At 46.8% G+C, this 23742-nt stretch overlaps 1 protein-coding gene across 1 annotated transcript in view; it reads left to right on the plus strand.

The window, feature by feature from the left end:
* The first annotated feature begins 235 nt into the window (after positions 1-235).
* Positions 236-23742, plus strand: part of CELSR1 (cadherin EGF LAG seven-pass G-type receptor 1) — a 165162-nt gene continuing 141655 nt past the window's right edge. The window contains exon 1 of the mRNA XM_064702803.1: positions 236-3094. Within this exon, the coding sequence (XP_064558873.1) occupies positions 412-3094 (2683 nt within the window). The 5' untranslated portion in view covers positions 236-411. The remainder of the gene's footprint in view (positions 3095-23742) is intronic.

The following is a 23742-nucleotide window of genomic DNA, read 5'->3' on the forward strand; positions in this document are numbered from 1 at the left end:
CTCCTCCACCTGCCCGCGGGGGCCCCGCGCCGCCCCGCCGCTGCCGCTGCCGCCGCCGAGCCGCCGGCGCTGCCGCCCGCCGGGCGCCTGAGGGCTGCGGGCACCGCGCCGCGCCGCGCTCCGCCCGCCGAGCCCCGCGGGCCCCGTGCCGGCGGCCCCTGTCCGCGGCGAGCCCGGCACCGGGCGGGCGCCGAGCCCCGCGGAGCCGCCGCCGGCTGCAGCCCGCTGCCGGACACCGAAGGCGACGGGCGGCGGGCAGCGCGGCGGGCGCGGAGCCTCAACAGCCCCCCGCAGTTCCAGCTGCCCAGCTACCAGGTCTCCATCCCCGAGAACGAGCCGGCCGGCACGGCGGTCATCGTGCTGCGGGCCCAGGACCCTGACGAGGGGGAAGCCGGCCGGCTGGAGTACTCCATGGAAGCGCTCTTTGACGAGCGCTCCAACGACTACTTCACCATCGACGCCGAGACGGGCAGCGTGGTCACTGCCCGCAGCCTTGACCGGGAGACGAAGGACACCCACGTGCTGAAGGTTACCGCCTCCGACCACGGTTCCCCACGCCGCCGCTCGGCCACCACCTATCTGACAGTGACAGTGAGTGACACCAACGACCACGAGCCAGTGTTTGAGCAGCCCGAGTACCGGGAGAGCATCCGGGAGAACTTGGAGGTGGGTTATGAGGTGCTGACTATCCGTGCCACTGATGGTGATGCCCCAGCCAACGCCAACATGCTGTACCGGCTGCTGGAGCCGGGAGCTGGGGACGGAGTCTTTGAGATTGACCCGCGTTCCGGGGTTGTGAGGACCCGGGCTTCCGTGGACCGTGAGGAGGTCTCCGAGTACCACCTGGTGGTGGAAGCCAATGACCAGGGCAAGGATCCGGGACCACGCAGTGCCACAGCTATGGTGCACATCACTGTGGAGGATGAGAATGACAACTACCCTCAGTTCAGTGAGAAGCGCTACCTGGTCCAGGTGCCAGAGGATGCCCCAGTGAACAGCCAGATACTACAGGTGCAGGCCACAGATCGGGACCGGGGCAGCAATGCCCAAGTGCACTACAGCATCGTGAGTGGCAACCTGAAAGGCCAGTTCTACATTCACTCTTTCTCTGGCGCCATCGACCTCATCAACCCTCTGGATTACGAGACTATTCGGGAGTACACGCTCCGGATCAAAGCCCAGGATGGGGGCAGACCTCCTTTGATCAACTCCAGTGGTATGGTGTCAGTGCAGGTTGTGGACGTGAATGACAATGCCCCCATCTTTGTGAGCACTCCCTTCCAGGCCACCGTGCTGGAGAATGTTCCTCTGGGCTACTCAGTGCTGCACATCCAGGCTGTGGATGCTGACTCTGGAGAGAATGCCCGCCTGGAGTACAAACTCATAGAGATGGCACCATCCACTGGAGGAGCCCCTGTAGCAGGTGACTCTGGGTTCCCTTTTCAAATCAACAACAGCACAGGGTGGATCACTGTGGCTGCAGAGCTGGACCGAGAGACTGTGGAAAACTATCACTTTGGGGTGGAGGCCAGGGACCACGGCGTGCCGGTCATGACCTCCTCAGCCAGCGTGTCCATCACTGTCCTGGATGTGAACGACAACAACCCCACCTTCACAGAGAAGGTGTATCACCTCAGACTGAACGAGGATGCAGCTGTGGGCAGCAGTGTCCTGACCCTGACAGCAGTGGACAGGGACGTTAACAGTGTTGTGACTTACCAGATTACCAGTGGCAACACCAGGAACCGTTTTGCCATCACCAGCCAGAGTGGAGGAGGGCTGATCACACTGGCCTTGCCCCTGGATTACAAACAAGAAAGGCAGTATGTGCTCACAGTCACTGCCTCTGATGGCACTCGCTTTGACACCGTCCAGGTCTTCATCAATGTCACAGATGCCAACACACACCGCCCGGTCTTCCAGAGCTCCCATTACACAGTGAGCGTCAGTGAGGACAAGCCCATTGGCACCTCTATTGTCACCATCAGTGCCACTGATGAGGACACGGGGGAGAACGCAAGAATCACTTATATTTTGGACGATAACATCCCCCAGTTCCGCATTGACCCCGATACAGGCACCATCACCACCCTGATGGAGCTGGACTATGAGGACCAGGCCTCCTACACATTGGCCATTACAGCCCACGACAATGGTATCCCCCAGAAGTCGGACACGACGTACGTTGAGATTCTCATCCTGGATGCCAACGACAACGCACCCCGCTTCCTGCGCGACCGCTACCAGGGCTCAGTGTTTGAGGATGTGCCGCTCTCCACCAGTGTCCTGCAGCTGTCTGCCACTGACCGTGACTCAGGCCTCAATGGCCGTCTCCTCTACACATTCCAGGGGGGTGACGATGGAGATGGGGACTTCTACATTGAACCCACCTCGGGAGTGATACGCACGCTGCGCAAGCTGGACCGCGAGAACGTGGCTGTCTACAGCCTGCGGGCTTTTGCTGTGGACAGGGGCAGCCCACCCCTGAAAGCCTCTGTGGACATCCAGGTGACCGTGCTGGACATTAATGACAACCCCCCAGTCTTTGAGAAGGATGAATTTGATATCTTTGTGGAGGAGAACAGCCCCGTGGGCTCTATTGTGGCACGCATCAGCGCAGCTGATCCTGACGAGGGGACCAATGCACAGATCATGTACCAGATTGTAGAGGGGAACATCCCTGAGGTTTTCCAACTAGACTTGCTCAACGGAGACCTCACAGCCCTAATGGACCTGGATTATGAGAGCCGGACAGAGTATGTTATTGTGGTGCAGGCCACTTCAGCGCCTCTCGTGAGCCGAGCAACTGTGCACATCCGCCTGCTGGACCAGAACGATAATCCCCCCGTGCTGCAGGACTTCCAGATCCTCTTCAATAACTACGTGACCAACAAGTCCAACAGCTTTCCCTCGGGCGTCATTGGCAAGATCCCAGCTCATGATCCCGATGTGTCTGATAGCCTGGCCTACACTTTTGTCCAAGGCAATGAGTTAAACTTGCTCCTTTTGGACTCTGTCACTGGGGAACTCAAACTCAGTCGTGATCTGGACAACAACAGACCCCTGGAAGCCCTTATGAAAGTGTCAGTTTCAGGTAAGCAGGCATTTGTGTGCATGATTTTGTTTGTCAGACTGGTATGGGGGCACGGGCAGAAATAACACACTTGCAGTTTAGAGTGTAGCTCTTGGTTTCCTGAAGCAGAAATTGATCTGTGAAATTTTTGGAAAGGGACCACAAAAATCTCTCAAGTCTGTGTGCTGTGGCTTGAAGTGGTGCTTTGAAGTTATTTAGTAAATGTGGATCACAAGGATAAATAAATATGAGTGTGCATGGAAGGGAGCATACTCCTTCAGCTGAGGTGGTACTGAGGCTGGAACTTTTCTGATGTTGTTCCATAAAGGTAGCAAAGAATGTAACTTGCAAAGGTAGTAAATTATGTAACTTGAAAAGATGTAGGGAATGCACAGCTATCTGTAATGCTGTCTCCCCTCCCTCTTTATTCTTCTGTTAAAAAAACCTGCAATTTGATATCTGCCTTTCCAGCAACAAAACATGTTTACTCCCTTCTGTGTACCCAGAGTTTTGGCTGGTAGCTCCTTAGACCTCAGCCCTGGTGTGGCCCAGGTGGATGTTCTGCTGTGTTTGCACTGCTGGCCTGCACTCCTGTGGGAAATGGCAGCCCTGAAAGCAGTGAGCTATGGCTGTGGGACATGGATAATGGCACTGGAGCTGCTTTAGTGGCACTAGGGGCAGATACTGGCCCAATGCAGCCCCCAAATCAGGGCTGTTACCGGGAGGGAGAAACAGGGAGAGGGAGGGATGCTGTGCATTAACTTCATTGGAGAACTTGTGGTTTTTTGTGTGTGTGAACACTGTTCCATATTGTCTAATATGTACTTTTATTTGAGCACAAACACGCTCTTGGGATATCATTCTTTTTCTGCTCAGTTGCCTGTTTATCATGGAATTATTTTTTATGCCTCTAATTGTGACATCAATCGTGCAGTGAGTAATTTCCTCTTCAGGTGCCACTCTATAAAGTTTACTGTGGACCTGATCCCATATTTCTGTTGACTTTCAAAGGTTTCGCTAGATAATTTTCTTGCTGCCTCTCTTTGCAGATTAAAAGTAAGATTTGTGTTATTTTTGTTTTAAAAAAAGGCTCAAAGTACTAGGTATGTAAAACCACTCATGGGGAGATTTTTAGAAAAATAATAATCAATCTGTGGCATAATCCCAGCAGCAATTGTTTTGCTGTAAAAGTGGCCACAGTGTGCAGCAAGGCCTTGGAAAAGTGAGCCACACTCTCCCTTGTGTTTGGAGGCTTGAGGTTCTTTTTTCTTCAGAAAAATGAAAGTGACATTAACTGAGCTGACTGGTTTTGGTGCAGTGTATCCCCTGAAAAGCCACTCCTGGTTCTTCCAATGCTAAGGTGCAGCTTATGTGGTAAGGTAAATGCTGTTCCCATGTCCTGGGAGGACTAGCAGGAAAAACACAGTAGGCTTGTGACCTTAAAGAAAAACATTTGGATTAAGGTGCAGATGATTGCATGGTCACTGTCTGTTTGAACCAGTAGCTCTTTATCTGGTAGCAGAAGATAAGCACTCATCTTGGAGCACAAAGCTTGGAAGAGTTTTAGGCTGGGTGAAGAGTGTGTTCAGTGCAGAAAAATAGCTGACATGGGTGATTCCTTTTTCAGTATAATGATTTACACGATTTAAGTGGGTGAAGTCTCAGGCAGGAGTGAAGACCTGTTTTCTTATGCAGGACATTGATTATTCCAGCATCCTTTTCATGTTTTGTGAAGGTGTGAACTTTGAAACTGTGCTGTGATGTTCATCAGAATGGACTGTCTGCTGCGTGTCTTGAGATACTTGAAATGCTTACGTTTTTTATGGCTAGGATTTTAAAATCATTTTAACGAGCACTGAACTACATTTGACATTTATTTGGAGAAGTTGGCTGTGTGGAAATTGGAAGGGCAGTTTGTCGTGTCCATGAAAGTCTCACCTGCCTGGTTTCTCTGATTTATCTGATGAAGTTCAAAAAAGAAAAGAGACAGAGAAGAAGCTCAGACAGAAGTACTCCCCGGGGTTATCTCTAAGTGTTGCGTAACACCTGCAAATCATCTGCTAAAATGACCTGCCAGTTAACTGGGAAAAACGCGTCTGTGGAGTAGCCATTAACCTCTCAACCCGGACAAACACAGTCCTCGCTGCTTGCAGCTGCTCTTGGGTCAGGGAAGGACTGGAACTCCTTATGAACTTGGGGATTTGTTCTCTGTACGAATCGGAAATAACAGTGCTGCTATAAAAATCTTATTTCTATCCAGCAATGTGTTGTGCAGCAGAGGCATGTGAGTGTGTGCAGTGCTAGCCAGGAGCCCTGCTACTCACGGAGTTACTTTGAGGCACTGATACGTGGCTAAACGCAGCACTCTTTCATTGCACTTGGGGATTATTCAAATAAGCATGGTAATTTTTGCTTACTCCTTAGAAGCAAAATGTAAGAATCATGAAGAGCAATCAAATGGAGCTAAGAGGCTTCATAGAGCTGTCAGAAGTTTCGTGTCATCGCTGTCAGAGCTCTGTGGGGTGGTGAGCAGTGGGGCAGGCTCTGCCCTTGCGGGGTGCCCTGGCGTACCTGTGGGCTGTGCCCCCAGCCAGGCAGAGGAGGGACGAGTGTGGGTGGTGTGGATATTAGCATGGTGCTTTGGACTGGGAAGGAGCGTTTGAAGTCTGTCTCTTTTGAAGTGAATCTCTCTGGGTGTCCCTCTGCCTGTGCCTGTTGTGCAGGGCTGTCTGAGTGAACAAACCGGACCCCTTTTGCATGCACTGTTCCAGACGTGCTCCAGGGGTCCCTTAAAAGGCACATTCTCCTTTTTCTAGAGTACCTTCAAGGCTTTCCTACATAAAGGCAGAGCTTTAGCTTTTTGTTCCCATGTCTGCACATTGTGTTGTTGTTTTAACAACTGGGGTAAAATCTGGACTCTGCTGAAATCCTGCCCCTACTTTCCAGGAGGGACAGAATTTTACTCTGACCTTCTGAAACAGGTGGTCAAGAGCTGATCAGTCTGTGATTTCTTAGTTTTACTAATTGACAGGATGGTTAAATATGATTAGTTTTTGTCCACAGCAATGTCCATCATAATGCTAAAATGGGATTTATTTGGTCCAAAATGGGTTAAACATTGTTGAAGTCACATTTCATTTGCTTGTTATACATTATATTGCAGTTCTTGCTGGGGCAGCGGGAGGGGGAAGGCTGGTCTGAGCATCAGCTTTTCACAAACGTTACACAAGTTTGCTGGGTATCACATTGCAAACACTGCTGGCACCTGCTTGGCTGTGTTGCCACAAGTAGTCCCACTTATCATCAGCGACAGCTCGGTGGGATACAATGGATGTGTGTGCAAACTCCTCTGGGAACCCAGCCTAAATCAGCAGGGCAGACAAAACCCAAACTGGCTGGATGCTGCAGCTTTCGAGTGGTCCAGATAAATGTAAAATATCATTATGCAACAGACAATATACAATTCTGGGAAGGTGTTGCCCTTAGACAGTGAGGGATAGACGCCCAGGCATTTCTGAGGACTGTGTGAGCTCAAGTATTGTCTTTTACATTTCTTTAGCTTTAAATATCCAGTGGCATTCCGTGAGGTTATTGACTATAAGCAAATAGAAATTAACATAGAGCTCGTTTGTGTTACAATCAGCTTTGGGAATTTTTACTTGGAGCTTCATAAAGAATCTTCATTATTATTGTAATTTTAAAGTCATTATTGCTAATGATCCTCAATCTCCAGGTCTGTGCCTTCTCCATACAGATACAGATGCTGCAATACTTTGGTGCAGCCCTTCTCAGAAAGGTGAGGCCACAGCTGTGCCTGAGATAGAAAGTATTGGGGTGTTACTGGTGTGTGGCAAGATTTGGGATTAAAGGGAAAAAGGAAATTTCAGCAAAAAGGTATCCTTGTATGTACAGGGACACCTGTGGGCACGGAGGGTGAGCAGGGTGTGACCTCTCAGGATGTGCAGGGCAGCACCAGGGCACAGCCCAGCCTCACGTCCCCACCTTTGGGCAGCAGGGCAGCTGCTTCTGGCTGCCACCAAGGACAGGCTTCCGGGGACAGCAAGGAACGCTGAGCACCCAGGCTGCTCTCCATGGCCTCCTTTCAAGGAAACATTGCTGCAGGCAGCTGCTGTGGGGATCCCTGTGGGTTGTACAGGTAGGAGATGATGGAAATGGATGGGTGGAGGGTCCTCCCCTTGGAGCAGGAGATGTGTTGGGGCCTGTTCTGTGCCTGCAGGGCATCCCAGGCACCTTGGGCTCCTGCACTTCCCTGTGCATCCATCCCACTGCAGAGCAAGGGGAGGAGGCAGCAGGGCATAGGCTGCCGAGGCGTGAGAGGCAGTGGTGAGGGACACCTTTAGGAAGATGGCATGGAACCACAGGCTGCAGGATTGCATCCCAGTCCTTGTGTGGTGTGTTTGGTGGGACTGAAGTGAAGGATGATTGATAACAGCCAGTAGAGGTGACTTTGAACATTTACATTTGTTTTCTTAAAACAGCAAATCATGAACAGTGACCATCAATTAAAGCTAGGGTAGCTCCTGGGTCTGCTGTGGCTACCTGTATCCTTTATTGCATCCATATAGGATCCATTATAGATGTGTGTCCCTCCAGCCTGCTGGAATGTGACTTTCCATTTTCAGCTGCATGAGGTGTTCCAGCTGATAAAAAGCTGTGGTTGCCTTGTTGCTTCCCTACAGGCTTCCTTCCACTTCATGCCTGGGTTTCATAGGAGCGCTGTATTTTTGTTTCAAAAGACAGGAAAACATGTATGGCAATGAGGGGAAATTATTCAGTGGAAGTCTGACTGACAGAGTAACTTTTTATGAGATAAAAGGTATCTTCTGTCTCTCAATAAATAAAATGCTGATACTTTTCTGGTCAATTTCTGGGAAAGAGAGAAGCTGAAGTAACAAGGAGAAAGTATTAGAAGAATGAGAATGGAGATGAGACAGTTAGAAAGATCTAATAGGCTTTACTTAATAACAAGTTTCATGGGAAAGAAATTAAATGTCGAGAAGTATGGTGAGGGGATTACCTTGAAAACTTTTTTTCTCTCATTTTCATATTATTTGCAAATGAGGAGATAGTTGTAATAACATTTTTAAAAATTGGATTAGTAATTGGTTTATATTTTTGATTGCTTTTTAAGCTTCAGGGTATATTAAAGAATTGGTTTCCTTGGTGTATTCTCTTGTGATTTGCTTCCATCTCAGACATCACTGAAGTATTCTTCCTTCTGACCTGCACCGCTGAGTTCAGAAGAATCCTCTCTTGTTCTGTTTTTCTGGTCAGGCATTTCAGAATTGTTTTAGGCCGGGATTGTGGAGCCTGCTGCAAACTGCCAAATACAGAATAAACATTGAATTGTTGTCCAGGTAATGGCAAAAGAATCCTTTGTTCAGAATACAGGAACAGTTTTCTAAGTTTCCATGTTAGCATGATAATAAACCTGCAGCAGAGGTAGTGGTGGGGAAGGTAGGTGATGTGGAGCAGTGGGATTTTATACTTCACTATCTCCAACGTGCCAGGTGTTACCTGAGGAAGTGTCTGGCTGCTGATAACGCCTATCATGTTACATCTGCTCACTGAATGGTCCATTTTCCTTCAGTGTATCTACTTAATACCTGGGAACTCCCATCCATTGCTGACTCCCGTCTTGGAACTAAAGAAATTTTCTCAAGACATCCCATGACTGAGGAACATAATGTGAGGTTTTAAAGTGTAGCATTAGGTGAAGTAGGTAGTGTGCTCACTGCTCTTCTGTAGGGTGACTGAGAGACCCTTAGCAGACACTTGGATGGGAACCCTGACATCCTCACGTTTCAGCCAGTCTGGCCAGAGCATCCTGATCAGAGCATCTTGCCATCCTGGTATCTCCCAGCATCTCCATGGAGGGTTTGGGGCAACTCAGTCATGATCTGCCTCCCCCTCAGAGTGAGCAGCAGGTCTGTCAGACACCCCTGTGGCTGACAAGTTGTCTGCAATCTGCTGGCTGGGGAGTTCATGGGTCCAGGGGCCTGTGGGAGCATGCCAGAGCTCTGATGGTGATTCCAGTTCAGCCAGATGTGTTGCTGCTGCACACATTGGCATAGCTGAGCTCACACCCATTTGGTTATGTTGGGTACAGCAATTGTTGGGCACAGGTTTGACTTGTGGGCCCTCAATTCCCTTGTGGGTCAGGTGAGACTGATACCAAGACCCTGGGAATATGACTGCTCTGAAAACTGGAGCAGGAAACAACTGAATGTGGAGCAGAAACCTCTTTAAACCTGTGTGCAAGCACCTTTTCAATATTTAGCAGTGTAGGCAACTCTATCAGTAATGCTCATGCATGGAGGATGAGTAAGGGAAGGATCAAATGTCAAGACACAAGATCTGCGCTCTCCATCCCTTCTCCCTCTCTTTCTGAAGCCTTCAGGGTTTTGAGAATCAGTTGGTGAGGACAAGCTCTCTAGTCTGAGTGCCTGAGATAACAGCACAGCTTACCTGCTTACCTCAGTATTGCCCAAGGTGCAGGGTTTGGGCAACTGCTCTGTTGGCTTCCTTTGACCTACTGACTTGCATTTCCAAAAATATCTATGGAAACTATTTAGGAAATGTAGGAGGGTTAGAAGAGCTGAAGATACTCAGATCAGATCTAATGACAGTCTTTGGCAATCTTCCATGTTACAGTTTTTCTGTGCTGGTTTCTGTGGGAATTATGATGCTTTTAGGTAATACAGTAGTCCTGACTACTCTGACGTCTACTTTGCCATCCAAGAAACAAGCATGGTAGTACTGTCCTTTCTGAAGGATAGTTTTTTTGTTGTCTGCTCCTTTTTTAAGACTAGTTGTACAAAAAATGGCATAAATCAAAGTACAGAGCAAGTTGACAAGGAGTTCAGTTCTTCAAAGATTTTTTCACAGTGGTTGTCCACTTGAAACAAAGAACATCTGAGACCTAATTAAATTCAGTTTTGCCACTTTGTATTTCTGTGACAAGTGACAGCATTATTTTCCCCTCCCCCAAGTGAGCTCTTTTTCCAGTGTTGAAAAACACTGAGCTATTTATAGAAGTAATGCAGTTTTCCAAGAGGGGCCAAATGTAATCTTTATAACAAATTTTGAAATCTGTTGAGATTTGCCTAATGCTTTTTTTTAAAAATTCTTAAGTCTTTGCTTGAGAATGAATTGCAATGTGTTGTTCTTGTTGGATTGAAAACAGCATTATCAAAGGTACAGCTTGGCTTTTATGGTCAGATATCTATCTGGTTCCATGATCATCCTCTGTATCTCTTCAAATGCTTCAGATGTGGGTTGCAGCCATGACTGGGTGATAAGCAGGAAGGCTGTTGGCTGGAAATGTCCACCTTGCCCCACTGATTAAAGAGGGGACAGAAATAACTGACCTGGGCTGAGTGCTTTGCTCTTAGGTGGCTGAAGTTCAGTGGGATGAACCCACCCTGAACATGTGTGCCAGGACAGAAGGGTTTGTTTTCTTTTGGAGTGATGATTGTACTTATTTCTATTACTGCAAACTTCCTGTAGTAACAGGCTTAGCAGACCAGATAGAAAAGATGGGGGAGGCTGTAATTTGCAAAGAGGAAAATGTTTTGCTGTGAATAATGTTAGTATATACTTTAAATATTGTCAAGGGTTTGAGTGAATGAAGGGGGAAAGTATGCTTTTATGGGGATTTGGCATTCAACAAAGAAAGAAAATTTTAAAATACTTCAGAAAGATGATCTTCACACTTGAAAAAAAGCACTTGAACAGAAAAGTAGGATTTGCTGTAGAGAAAGGAAAACTGTTGGACTTTGTTTCAACAAGTCGTTAATGCTGCTAAGCCGTAACCACCTTCATATTTATTCTAGTGTTTACCCTTGCCAAGCACAAAAAAAGCAAATAAATGGAACAGCAAACCTGTAATAAATCCTCAGGGGACCACATGGTAAACATAGACAGGTTATGTTTATCACATACAAAAGAAAGTGATCTGTTTTCAACACCATTGCCTGACATGTGATAGATGCTACATTCCATCAGGTCTCCAGCACTTTTGGAGATGATGCATATGGTCAAAATATTTCAGTGTTTTTTGAAGGAGACAAAAGAAAAATCCCTTGTTAACAACTGCTGTCAACGTGGCATCTCCTGCCTGCCATGGAGTCTGTGGGCTTGGCCCAGTTTTAGGAAGAAGCAAAAGGTACTGGACCCCACCAAAAGGAGCAAAACAAGGACTGTGCTATTACATTTGAGTTTCCAAGGTGTGATGGCCAGCACCCAGCAGCCTGTCTTTGCTGTTAGATGCCAAGGGGCTGTTAGGTTTGGGAGCTCATGTACTCAAGGTGGATCTCTGTGGCTGACATGCCAGCGGGGCATGCATCATGGGCACAAAGATCGGCTGGGTTGGTTGGGTTTGCTCTTTCCTTTCACTAGCCACAGATCACACTCCTTGATCCTATTCAAAACTGATGTTAGCAAGTCACTGAGCTCATTGCATTGAATTCCTGTCACAGCACTTTTGAACTTTCCAGGAACCGGCTCAGCCTCTCGTTTATTTGTGTGCTTGCAGTGTTCGTGCTGGCTCCGTTTACTGAAGGAGACCCTTGAACATCCAAGCAGTGATTTTTAGTTTTAAAATTTATTTGGCTGTGTGCATTTACTTTAAATCATGTAAAAGCTGTCCCACACTAGTGCATTTCTTGTTTTAGCAGCCTCCAATCACTGCAGGTACCATTCAGTGGGGACTAGGGAGAGGCATCTGGCACCTTTCACGCCTTAGGTCTTGTAAGAGGACTTGGATCTAACCAGCAAGTGCTAGAACATTTCACTTGTAGGTGCCTGTTCCCTGCAGCCCTATTCTGTTTTAGGCAGTTAAGTGTCCTATAAAGTGGGAATACTTGAAATACCATCCCACTACAGCCTGGGCACTTCACTTAGCACAGCCATCAGGACACTCAGCAGGGCAGAGATGGGCTGGGCTCCAGCCCCTGATCTGAGAGCTCTCACTGTGCTGTACATTAAAGAGGAGCCCAAGAGGGTTCACAAGCTGCTGTGGGGCTCACATTTCCCATCTCTTTGGTGAGTGCCATCAGGCACAGGATGACACTCTCTCTTGCAGGAGAGGAGGCTTCTGGCTCATGGGCACGGGCACCTCTGCTGCAGCAGCACTGTGGGCACTCTGGCTTTTACCCTCAGGATGCTGTTTAGGCTGTAAGAAAAGTGGGAACACAAGCCATTCAGGCCATGTCAGGACTAGGTCACTTCTGGTTGTAACCAGGAACTGAATTCTTCTTACCTGGGTACTTAAAGGTAAAATAAACAAGAACCCTGGGAATTTTCATGGAGTACTTTCCTGTTGGTCAGAGATGATTTGTTTCTCTCCTGGCTTTAACTATTTGTAAATATATTCTGATTTTATGTGGAGCAGCCCCCAGATGGGCTAAAGAGTCGATTATGGAAGAATTCATGGGCTCAGACTTACATTACACTGCTAAATATTCAGAGTCCAACCCATCTTTGCCTACTGTTTAATCCTCTTTCTCCCTGCACTTTGCCATGATGATAGACTAGCTGGCAATTACGGACGTGTTGCTGCTCGTCCCCTGGGAGCAGTGGCTTTTCCTGCAGTGTGCTCTGGTGCTGCAGGCAGCCCCTGCTGCCCCACACGTGTGCCAAAGGTCCCTTGGCAGCACTGACTGGGCTGAGCTGTCCCTTTGGTGACTCAGTTTCCCTTCTCACAGGGTGCATTTCTGGTGTTGGCCTCCTCTTACTGTCACAGCGTAATTTGGTGATATGTGCTCTGCACAGTGAGCTCTCCATCTGGCAGGTAATTGCCTGCTAGTTTAAATCCCATCTTAACTTCAGTTTCTCAAGCTCATGAACCTGCTGGTGCCTTCTGGTTAGTTTTGTAGGGTATTTGCTAAAGGGTTTGGTGCAAGTTATAGTGATGTGGGTAAAATTCTCTGGGTTTTTTGATTGATATGTAAGACAGATTAATTAACTTTTAGGTCCTACTTACCTGACATTGTTCTGCATTGAGTTTGGCAGAATGACACCTGGGTTTGTAGACCAAGCTGCTGACAGCAGGCACTGGCTGTTTGCACTGGTTATGCAGAGTGGGAACCCTGGGCATGTTCTGGGACCTGATAAATGCTGAGAGCTTGTTACACAATACATGCTGCTGTTCCTCTTCCCTTCTCCCATATATTTTTCTCCTTTCTGCCTTTGCACTCGCTGGATCTGTTTGCCCTATCCTGTTGTGCAGCAAGGTGCTGCATCTCTGGAGCTTGCTTGCTGCAAGTTTGTACAGGGCCAAGCACAGCAGAGGCCTTGCTGGGCTGCTTTTGTAATACCTGCTGTAAATAATGAGCATAACCAGCAGGCATCGAGTGAGTGACTGCCCTGTGAGATAACAGCAGTGCTGGGATGTCCTGGGCCCATGGTGTGTGTGCAGGCCCTGGGAGCTGGCTGGCAGGGCCTCTGGGAGGGCCTGCGTGGTGTGAGAGCCTCCACTGCCACTGCCATCCCTCTTGCATTCGGGGAGGCAGGGCAGATTTCTGCACCTCTTCTGAGCACTGTGCTGTCCCTCAGGAGGGTGCATTGGTGCAGGGAGAGGGGCAGGGTCCATCCCTTCCTGGGATGCCCCTGGAGATGTTCCTGGTGAGCCAGTGCACTATCCATGCAGCCCTTGCCCTTCCCCTGGCAGTTCTGAGCTTGAGCCTTCAGCAGTGGTGGCTGCAGGTTGCAGCTTCCAGAGGTTTTGCAGACACAATCCTCTGCCCCTGTCGTTGTGCAGAGCCCAGGGGCTTGCAGCATCAGGTGCTGCTGGCAGTCTCACAGAGGTCACCAGCACAAGCAGTCCCAGGACATCTGTGTCCAGCTCCACGTGTGTCCAGCTCCACCTGTGTCCAGCTCCACATGTGTGTCCAGCTCCAGGCTGCAGGGCATGCTGCACACTGAGTGTCACTGCTTGCTGTCTTTGCAGTCTGTGGGAGCAGCATCTGTGTGGTCCAGTCTGGGTGGTGATGTTGACTGTATTTTTTTTCCTATCCCTTGTGAAAAGGTGCAGTTGCCTTTATTGACTTGTGCCTTTGTGCCTCAGCTACCCTATGGCTCAGCTAATAACACTGTCTGGGACTTTATTCAGCTTTAAGAAGCTTTAAACTAAGAAATTCCTATTTACTACTAACAGCATTGATGGACATGACTGATTAATGGCAATAAACTCAGGTGAGAACTGAGAGACAAGGGCATTTTTTGTGTTCTGTGCCATGAACATGCTTGTTTTGTATGACTGAATTTTATGAACTTTTGTACAATCTGCTTTTAAAATGTGTCCTTTGCCAAGTGGTGGGGATTTCTTAAGATGAGATGACTGATTCACTCCTTTATCTCAGCCAACCTGCATCAGACTGGGCTGAAGCTGAGATGCTGAAATGATCAGATAAAATTCTTCACACCCCTTCTGGCAGTTAAGTATCCATCCATCCATCCATCCTCTTTTTTCCCCTGGGGCAAGTCCTCCAGGAGAGTTTCGCCTGCTCTAGGTTGTGTCAGTGACTCCCTGAGTTTTTGCTCTGAGTTTCTTTGATCAGTCTGTAGCTGTTTAAAGATTCCATTGCTCTTTTCAAGGCCTAAGGGGAAAGTAAAGTGACAACTCTGATGGCCAGTTTGAAAGCTTTCTCAGACTGCAAAGTATCCCATGGGGCAAACAATTTTACTCACACTCTAGCATCCCATACTGGTCATACAGGATGGCTTAGTGCGGCATAAAATTTGGATATTGTGCATTTTCAGGTTTTTCAATTAAATTATAAAAGTGACTAATGATAAGAAAACCCTAATTAATTTTTTCTCCTGTGATGAAACAGAATTTTAGAGAAATCAGGTTGAGATTTCAGCAGTTGTGAAATTCCCAGTGTTGTTCTTTGCACTGTAGAGCCTTTGTGTTTACTGCTGTAGTCATGTTACATGACATTGCCTAATACCCAGCAAGGCGTATTCTTGGCTCATTCAGCAGGTAAGATTCCCTGAGGGTCACTGAATCTGTCCCTGCACTCAACAGAGAGCTCAGTCTGATGCTTTCACAGCCATGGATTTGCATTTCCAGTGCTTTTTTCTTTTTGCCATGCTTTTCCCTTTTATTCTACCATAATTATCAAAACCAAGGCTCTGACTAGTTTTGTGGCTGTGTCATCCCTTCCTGCATCCCACTTGTTAGCTGGTTTGTGCTGGGATGAGTTTTCCCTCTTGGGCCCTGGCTCCATCTCCTGATGCAGTGGGAGGGCCCCACGGGTGTGGGCACCTTGCAGGGGTGTCAGGTCATGGGGTGGGTGTTGAGCTTGCAGCTGAGAGCTGGTCCATTAGAACCATGAGAAGGTTATCCATTAGAACTTCAGGGCAATATAATCCCTTTTGGAAAGCACAATAGTTAATAATCCAACACTTAGAAAGCACCACTGTTTCTGTTCCTTATTAGACATCTTGATTAGTTTATTTTCTATTTCTGTTCTTAGGTATTTTGTAGCATTTCATTTTCTCTACGATAATTTATGAGTCACAAAATCTCTTGGAACAGGTTCTCTTCCATGTGATGGCATTTCAGCACCTCTTGCATTTCCTTTAGCTAGATCACATGTTGCTGTTTGTTTGGAGGAAATGCTGCTTCTTTTCTGAAGATATCTATATATTTTTACCTGGCTGTGATGTGCCAGGGTCACACTGCCCTCTCTTTGGAGATGGGCCTTCCATCAACTTTTATAGTACTTAAGGTGCTTGTCAAATACTGGGATGGAAAATTACTCCATTTTCTGAAATTACACTATTTAGGTGACTTAGGTTTCTTTCCTACCACCTCTGTCTTTGTATTTGAGTTGGTTCAGACACAGAAAAGCATCAGACCAGCAGAAAAAATGCAGTGGTGCATAGGGCTTCCACCACAGGGGCTTAATAAGGGAGATGGGTTTATTGCACAAAGTGAAGTATATTACATGCTGTTGGACAAGGCACTGCAAATATCTCATCTCTCTCCAGTTCTGATTGTTCCTAGTCAAGAAAACTTAATATATATTGTAAAGTTAATATATATTATGAAAATTAATATATATTATAAAATTGGAGAACAGAGCGAATTTGTTTTACTGAAGGTATCATTTATGGTGGAAGATTGCATCCTTCTTATTGCAAAATAAAGACCAAAGAAGAATATGACTGCTACCTACACCCCTGAAGTACAGGAGCAGGGCAGTTTAAAGAAAAAAATGTGTAAGTGAATGTAATAAATTTAGGTGGGATTTTAGAAGTTTGAAACCTTCAGGGAAGCAAATTTCTGGGAGAGCTCTTCTGTGAAAGGATCCAAAGAAGTGTAGCTGAGTTTAAGATAAAGCTTGATAAATTGATAAGCTTCATAGTTTTATTATGTATATACTACACATTTCCTTGAGAACCTTCCTTAAACAGAAAATTGAACTTGCTGGTGGAAAAATTGTTTCCTGTTCTCTTTTTGCTACAGAAATTAAACATACATATTAATAAATTGTGAGAGCAATTAGCTCTTTGAACTGCCTGAGCTTGTGTAATTTGCTGTGTGTTGGTAATTGCTATCTCCTCCTAAGCTTGGTATCAAAATAAGGTATGAAATCCACAAGGTAACATGGTTCAGATACATGAATGGGGCTGGAGGTTATTCACAAATGTCACAGGATGCAAGTGGCAGCAAAGATGAGCCAGTCTTGCTTCTGCTGTTACAGCCTTTTGCTTCCCATCCCCTGCATGACCTTGTGCTGGGCTGTTCCCATGCACCAAGTTTCTAAAAAGCCAATCTGCCAATGAAAAACCCCAACAAAACAAGCTTCTGACTTAGCATGAGGAAACAGCTGAGTTCGTTGAATGAGTGGAAGATAATGCAAAGGAGGATGAGTTTTGACAAAAAGCCAAACTAGCAATAAAAAACAGACCAAAGAGTTCTTAGTTGGTGTGAAGAAACAGTTCAGTGCAGTATGAAATGAGTTCCAGTGTGGAGGTGGAGAGGAGCTGTGGTAGTCAGCCCTTCCTCTAGCTTAGGGCTGCTTTGAGTTTGCAACCAAAGCAAAACTAATTTTTCTTGGGTTTTTTTCCAGTAGGATTTTTGTTGCCTTATGCTGGAGCAGTTCAGCACATGGTTGGACAGACATAGGGATGGTGTTAAAGAGGAGGCATTAATTAGGTGGGTTTAGGCTCTGCCCTTGGCTTGGTTGTTTCTCTGCTGCTTTTTCTTGAAGGGGATATTATATAATTCTGCCCATGCTTGCATTGAGTCCCTCTGAAAGGTTTAAAGTTTCTAGAAAGTCCTTTTAAGTTATGAAGATGTAGTACTGTCCCTCCCTCAGGCCTGTGTGACCGCACGGACTCATATTAAGGGAAGGATTTGTTCCAGGGCTCTGTGTGCAATACTCAGCACCTAACCCATGTAGGCAAGAGTGTCAGCACTCACCACTTTCTTCTGTGGGTACAAAGTTCCAGCTTTCATCTCTGTGAATTTCTGCCACCCAGAAATTCTACAGCTTGAACCTACCAGAGATGTTATGATACAAAGTGCAGCTGCATTGTACTAACATCAAAACCTCAATTAACATGGCTAAAAATACCTGTCTTGAGAACACACAGAGTGCATGAAAAAAAGTAATGAATGGATGCAAAAAAAAAAACCTGAATACATTTTCCCTGTAGATTGCTGCCTTTCTAAATTTGTTAATTTAAAAGATTAACAAATTTCAGTTTTAAAAAGGTAACAAATTCTCTGATAATAAGAGTTTGGCATTTAGAAAGTGTACATATTAATGAGCTCTGGCTCGGTCCTTTGAATTATCTAAGCACTACTGTAACTGATAAGTGAATGCTGATAACCCTGTTAATATTTCAAGGGCTCTGCAGCTATAGGGGAGCACTCAGTAACTATCACATTCCTTTGCACTGCAGGACAGGTTTTTTATTTGCTATCTTAATGGTATTACATACATACAGGGTTTTTTTCCTAACTCAGTTCACCTTGTCTCGCAGCAGCCCCTTGGCACACAGCCTCATGAGCTCTCTGAAATGCTTTTTACAGCAGCTAGGCTCATTGCCTGCTCTGGTGTGGCAGGGATTTGGATTGCAAATTCATGATCCAAACAAAGAGGGGGAATAGAAAGGGCTGGTCTCTGGCCTCTCTCACACTTTAGGAAACTTTGCTAGCTTCACAGGATTGTTCTGGTAACTCTGGTTACACTTCCAAATAAGAAAAAAAAAAAAAACCTTTATCTTTGCAAAGATGGGTGCAGCCCTACCAGTTGGAGAGAGGTGGCTCTGGGGAGGCTCCTGGGATTTCAGGCTGCCTTGAGTTTTGTCCACACTTGTTCTCTTTTTCTCCCCTGCTTTGTTTCCTCCAAACCACGGGTCTGGAAGTCCATGAGTTTAGAAAACTCATGGGAGAGAGGAATAAAAAATGGATGGAGGCAAGTGGTGCATGCAGGATGTATCTACACGTGTTCCTTCACTGCTTGTTGGCTGCACACAGGGCCCTGCAATCTCAGCAGCAGCTTCCAGTAATTGATTTCGTGAGCCAGTATCAACTGGGTAGGATTTGGCCTGTGCTGGCTTGTGTTCCTTGAGAAGCTGAGCAGAGAGAGGAGTCAAACTAAACAGGGTGACTCATGAGAGTCAGGTTCCTGCAGTGCTTTGTGTGAGAATGCTCAGGTTGGGAAATGGGCTGTCATGGTTGTTAAAGCATTACCCTCCTTTGGTTTGCTGCTCTCTGGAGCCACTGCAGAAGGCCATGAGGTCCCTGTCAGCCACAGCCAGGGGGAAAAGTCTGTGTGTGCCTGACCCCTGGCTGCCATGGGGCTCTGGACAAGGACAACCACAGTGCTGCAGGGCAACTGCTGAGACTGAACCTGTGTGCCTGCTCCTGGGCTTCCCTTTCTGCTGTCCCTGTCATTAAAAATGACCAAAATTGCTCAAATCACTCATTTGTGTGGAAACCTCCACAGAGGACTTTGCACAATAAGCAGTGCTGGGCTAAGCAGCCTGCAATTATTCAGTGCTTTGGTTTAAGTGCGGTAACTACATCCCTGAAGTCAGGTTTGTGCTGTGCAATGAGGAGAGGGACTGCTTTGCTGTCTCTTGAACTGTGTTTTGACTTGACACCGTTCTCCTTCTTCTCTTGGGCACTTGTGTGTTAAGGATGTTCACCACATGCTGGAATCTCCACTTCTCTTGTGGCATAAAATCACAGGTCTTTGTCTTAATGGACCCAGGTAGAGGCAGGGATCAGAAGGCCAGATGGACACTGGGATTACTCTCCCTCATCCCAGGGTTGGTCAGAAGAAATCCAGCCAGGGATGCTTTTCTCCTGCATGAGAAAAAACCTCCTGGAAGGGGGAACTGGAAGGTGGAGCCGGCTGTGGATCTCTGGGAGGAGGAGGAGAGACTTGTTTGATCTGCAGATGAGAGCTCCTGTGGGCGCAGAGCCGGGTGGTGGCCGGGAGCTGCCGTGGGAGCAGTGGGATGGTGGCCGTGGGCGGGAAGGAGCCCCGGGGCTGCCTCTCACTCATCTCTGCACACAGGAGCAGCCTCATGAAAGCATGGTCTTGAATATTATATGCACAAAACAAGCCTCTGGGAAAAGCTGCTGCTTGCTGGAGACATTTTTTGGGTGTATCCTGCTCTGTGAGGTACAATTTCTGTGAGATACAACACACACCCTCTTTGGGTGAGTTTGTTAGTCAAAAAGTGCACTGACTTCCTTCTGTTTCAGGGGAAGCAGGGCTGCAGGAGAGACAGGTAAACAGTGTAAGGGGATCTCCTGGCATGGTTCATTTTAGAGCCAGGAGGCCACTGGGATGGGGCTTGGCTGGGCTGCCTGGCCAGTTCCAGGATAGAGGTAACGAAGATATATCCTGCAATTAACCCAAGTGGCCCTTTTATTGATGTGTGAGATCAGTGAGCCCAGCTGCCATATAGACAGCAGAAACGAGTCTGGATGATTTTAACCACTGCTTTGCATGTTTTAGTAATTTAGAGATCTGCCCTGTTAATATTTACAGAGGCTCATTAAGCAGGACAGGTATGCTTCCCTGCCCTGCAGGATAAATGGCAGAGCCTGGCTGTGCTGGAATGGTTCCCTTGGCTTTGTCCAGCCTGGTGTGGCCAGATCTGTCCCTGCAGGTGAGCCAGCTCAGCAGGATGCTGCTGCACCTGCCAAAAAGTGCACCAGGTCCAGGGCTAACTCTGCTGTGTTATATGGCAGCACTATTTGAATGTATGAATGTCTGTAGTGCCCTGTTTTATTTAGAGCCACAGGCATCACCTCTCAGACCTGCTAATGCTGTGAGGCCAGAGGGATGGCCAAGCCAACATCTCCACTCTTGCCCTAGCAGCAGAACTAAGGAAAGTGTGTGAGGAACAGGACAAGTACAGACTGATCCTTCCCTCCCTGCCCTGCTCCAGCCCACAGCAGGCAGAGGTTTGAGGGCTTTTGGGGCCACATGGTTCCCCTGATCGTGGCATTGACTCACTGTGGGGCAAGTCAGTGCCACAGCCCATGGTCCCCTCATCTCTCAGTTTCTTTAATCCCTGTGAAGTTTCTGCTTTCCCCAGTGCCTGATCACAGTCCCCACCATCCACATCCACACACTTGCAGAAATGGTTTTCTGTTAAAACGTGTTGCCTGATCATCTCACTGAGTGATCTTTTGTTTTAGTATTGTGAGGGACAGGGATTTTTAATCTTTTGTTTCCCTTCTTGTTGTGATTTTGTATTTCCTTGTCGTGCTTCATCTTAGCCATTGTCTCTCCATCCTATAAGGAGTGCTCCTTGTCTTGTAATACACTGTGAAGGTGATTTCTGCAGATGTGCCTGACTTGCCCAGGGGAGTGCAAATGAAAGTATCCCAATGTATATGGGGGATGCATTTATGGCTGAACTGTTTCCAGGGAAAAGGCAAACTGTAGAGGTGATAATTGTCTGTGATGTTCTGAGATGCTTTGAGCTTTGTATTTTTTCTGCAAAAATTGTACTGTGTTTACATAATTTTTAAAAACTTCTTTACAAAACTTTGGATATAGAAACATTGTTTTCCCCAGGTAGCCGCTTCTGGTGGCTGCTGTTTGAAGAGCTGCAAGGTAACCCATACAGCTTCTTGTTATTCTTTTTGCTCATCTCTCTAGCTGGGCTGTTTTGGATACTGAGCTGTTTTAATGCCCATTTCAATACACAAATAGTAGCTGTATTGCCTTCCCACTCGTGTCAGAGCAAAGCTTAGTCATATATTTCAGAGAAGAATGAAGAGCCAGGTGCAGTGAATGTATTTTTACATTTTTATTTGTATTTGTTTGTAGCATTTTAGGCTGCAGAGCTGTGCTGAGCAGTGTGTGCTGCAGCTGATGGAGGGTAGCTGTGACCTGGGCTGGGCATCATGTCAGAACTGAGATGTTCATCCCTTTTGGGCTCTTGCTTACATTTGGGCCCAGCTCCAGGCGATTGCTGGGAGTGCAAACAACAAGGAGAGGGTGGGAGATACCCATGAGGTCAGGGTCTCTGCACACCTTAGCCAGGGTTGGATAGCACACCTGCCCAGCTGGTCCCTGCTGGATTCTGTGCAGGGAGCAGGGATCACTGTGGCTCCCCCATCCCTGGGGAAAGGCTTGACTCCAGCTAAACGTTTTACCCCGCTCACAATTTCTTTATTTATTTGTTTATGCATCTGGATGCTTTTGCTTCTATAACCACATGAATTGTGAGCTCATCTGAACCTGATACTTTAATTGCTGTATGAATTGCCTTTGAGTTGCTAAGGGAAAATCCCTGTTTTTTCCTTCAACAGTGCTGTCGACCTGGTCAGGATTTTGGTCTGGGGTGGGGCAGGTGTGGCTGCCTGGTTTCTTAGACCCCCTTGCTCAGCCCTTTCTGATAGAAAGACCAAGGTGGACAGTTTATTATATTTTTTACAATAACTCTTTCTGCTAAAATCATTACACACTGATTTTTTTAACAAAGTCAAAATCAGCTCAAGAAAGATTTCTGTAGGCTGAAGAAGAAGACCAAAGCAGTGAGAATATTATCTGTTTGGCATATGGAGTACAGGGATTTGGGAGCTTCATGGTGCTGTGGGAGAATGTCTTCATGGGGCCCTTATCATCAGGCTTTAGGAGAACAGCTTCACCCAAAATGGGAGCTCAATGCTTGGCAACAACATTTGATGTTATTTTTAGTTGTTAGATGTAAACTTGTCTCTGTTTACTGATTTAAAAAGGGGAAAAAATAAAAAGCAGAAAATCTTAAGCATCATTGTTCAAATGACATAAAAAAGCAAAGTGTTTGTTGTTTTTCTTTTGTTTATGTTTTGGGTCATAGGGGCTTGATCTTGGATCAAGCTTTGGATTATAAATCACTATAATAAAATGAAAAACTCCAGCAATTCTGCTTTGCCTTGCACACAAGTATGATATAGCATTTCCTTTCTTTAATTTCTTCAAATTTTCCATATATGCTTTTGATTCCATTTTTAGACTTAACAGGAATTGTATTGGTTGTGTCTTGGTCACAGATGATTGAGCAGGGAATTATTAACCCAGCATAAGAGCTAACATGAGGATTACTGGAAAGTTCCTGCCTGTGACAGCTTTAAGTGAACTGTGTTACTGCAAAAGCTGCAGAAAGTTCAAATTGCTTGAGACCGTGCCAGAGGACTGTCAGTGGTCTTTTGTTAGAGGCTGACCACCTCAGGCAGGGCTCACAAAGGGAGCCTATTTTGTTTAAACCGAGCAGGGCTGGTTCTGTGCTCCAGAGTTACTGCCTAGCTACCTTTCCCTACATCAGCATTTTGGATATTAGCACAGTTACCCATGTTTCCAAAAGCCTCTAGCAGGGAACCTGGCACTGCTGTGACTGGGGTCTCACCAGCTTTAATGGGAACTTATTACTGCAAAGCTCCTGTGGACACCGCTGTTTTTACCTGAGTCATAAAGCTTGGTTTTGACCAAATACTGCTCCTGGCTGCTCCATATGGCTGGTGACACCTGCACATCCATCTTGCTGAGGCTGAGCCCTGCCAGGCTGATGGATCACTGAAACAGAGCAGTTCCTTAAAGCCTGAGCAATCTGTGAGGCTCTGAGCCTTTTCCTGAGCAGTGCAAAGCTGTGATGCAGACATCTGCAAGGACCCTTATGTGGCTAGGTCTGGGGAACAGAGCTCCACAGCCATCAGATTCCACCTCCAGGTGCTGAGAGAGGTCCTCTCCATTGGACATCCCTGCTCTGCACAGGCTCCATTGCTCTGGGGGATCTGAGATGTTTCACTCCTGTAATTCTTCTGGAGCAGAAAAGCCTCAAATCAGTTACATTGGGGAACTGAGGGTCTTCTGTGCATTGGGACAAGCTTTTCATATCAAATTGAACAGGAGTCTGGACAACCCCTGTTTCTCATGTTGTCATGTAAAGCATCCTCCACTGAGTAACTGATGTCCTTGATTCCAGTATCTGCAGTATTTGGATTTTAGATCATTTCAGGAAGTATTTGTCTGGGTTGCCAAACCCTTGGAGACAGAAGCAGAGACAGCAGCAGAACCAGGAACTGTTCTTCACTGTCAGCTGCTGGAGAGGCTGGGATCACCCTCCAGGAAACTGGAAGATGTTGAAAAGCACTGTACTGTGTGTTCCTTGTGGGA

This window comes from Zonotrichia leucophrys, chromosome 1A (assembly GCF_028769735.1).
Source record: "Zonotrichia leucophrys gambelii isolate GWCS_2022_RI chromosome 1A, RI_Zleu_2.0, whole genome shotgun sequence".
Taxonomy (NCBI): domain Eukaryota; kingdom Metazoa; phylum Chordata; class Aves; order Passeriformes; family Passerellidae; genus Zonotrichia; species Zonotrichia leucophrys.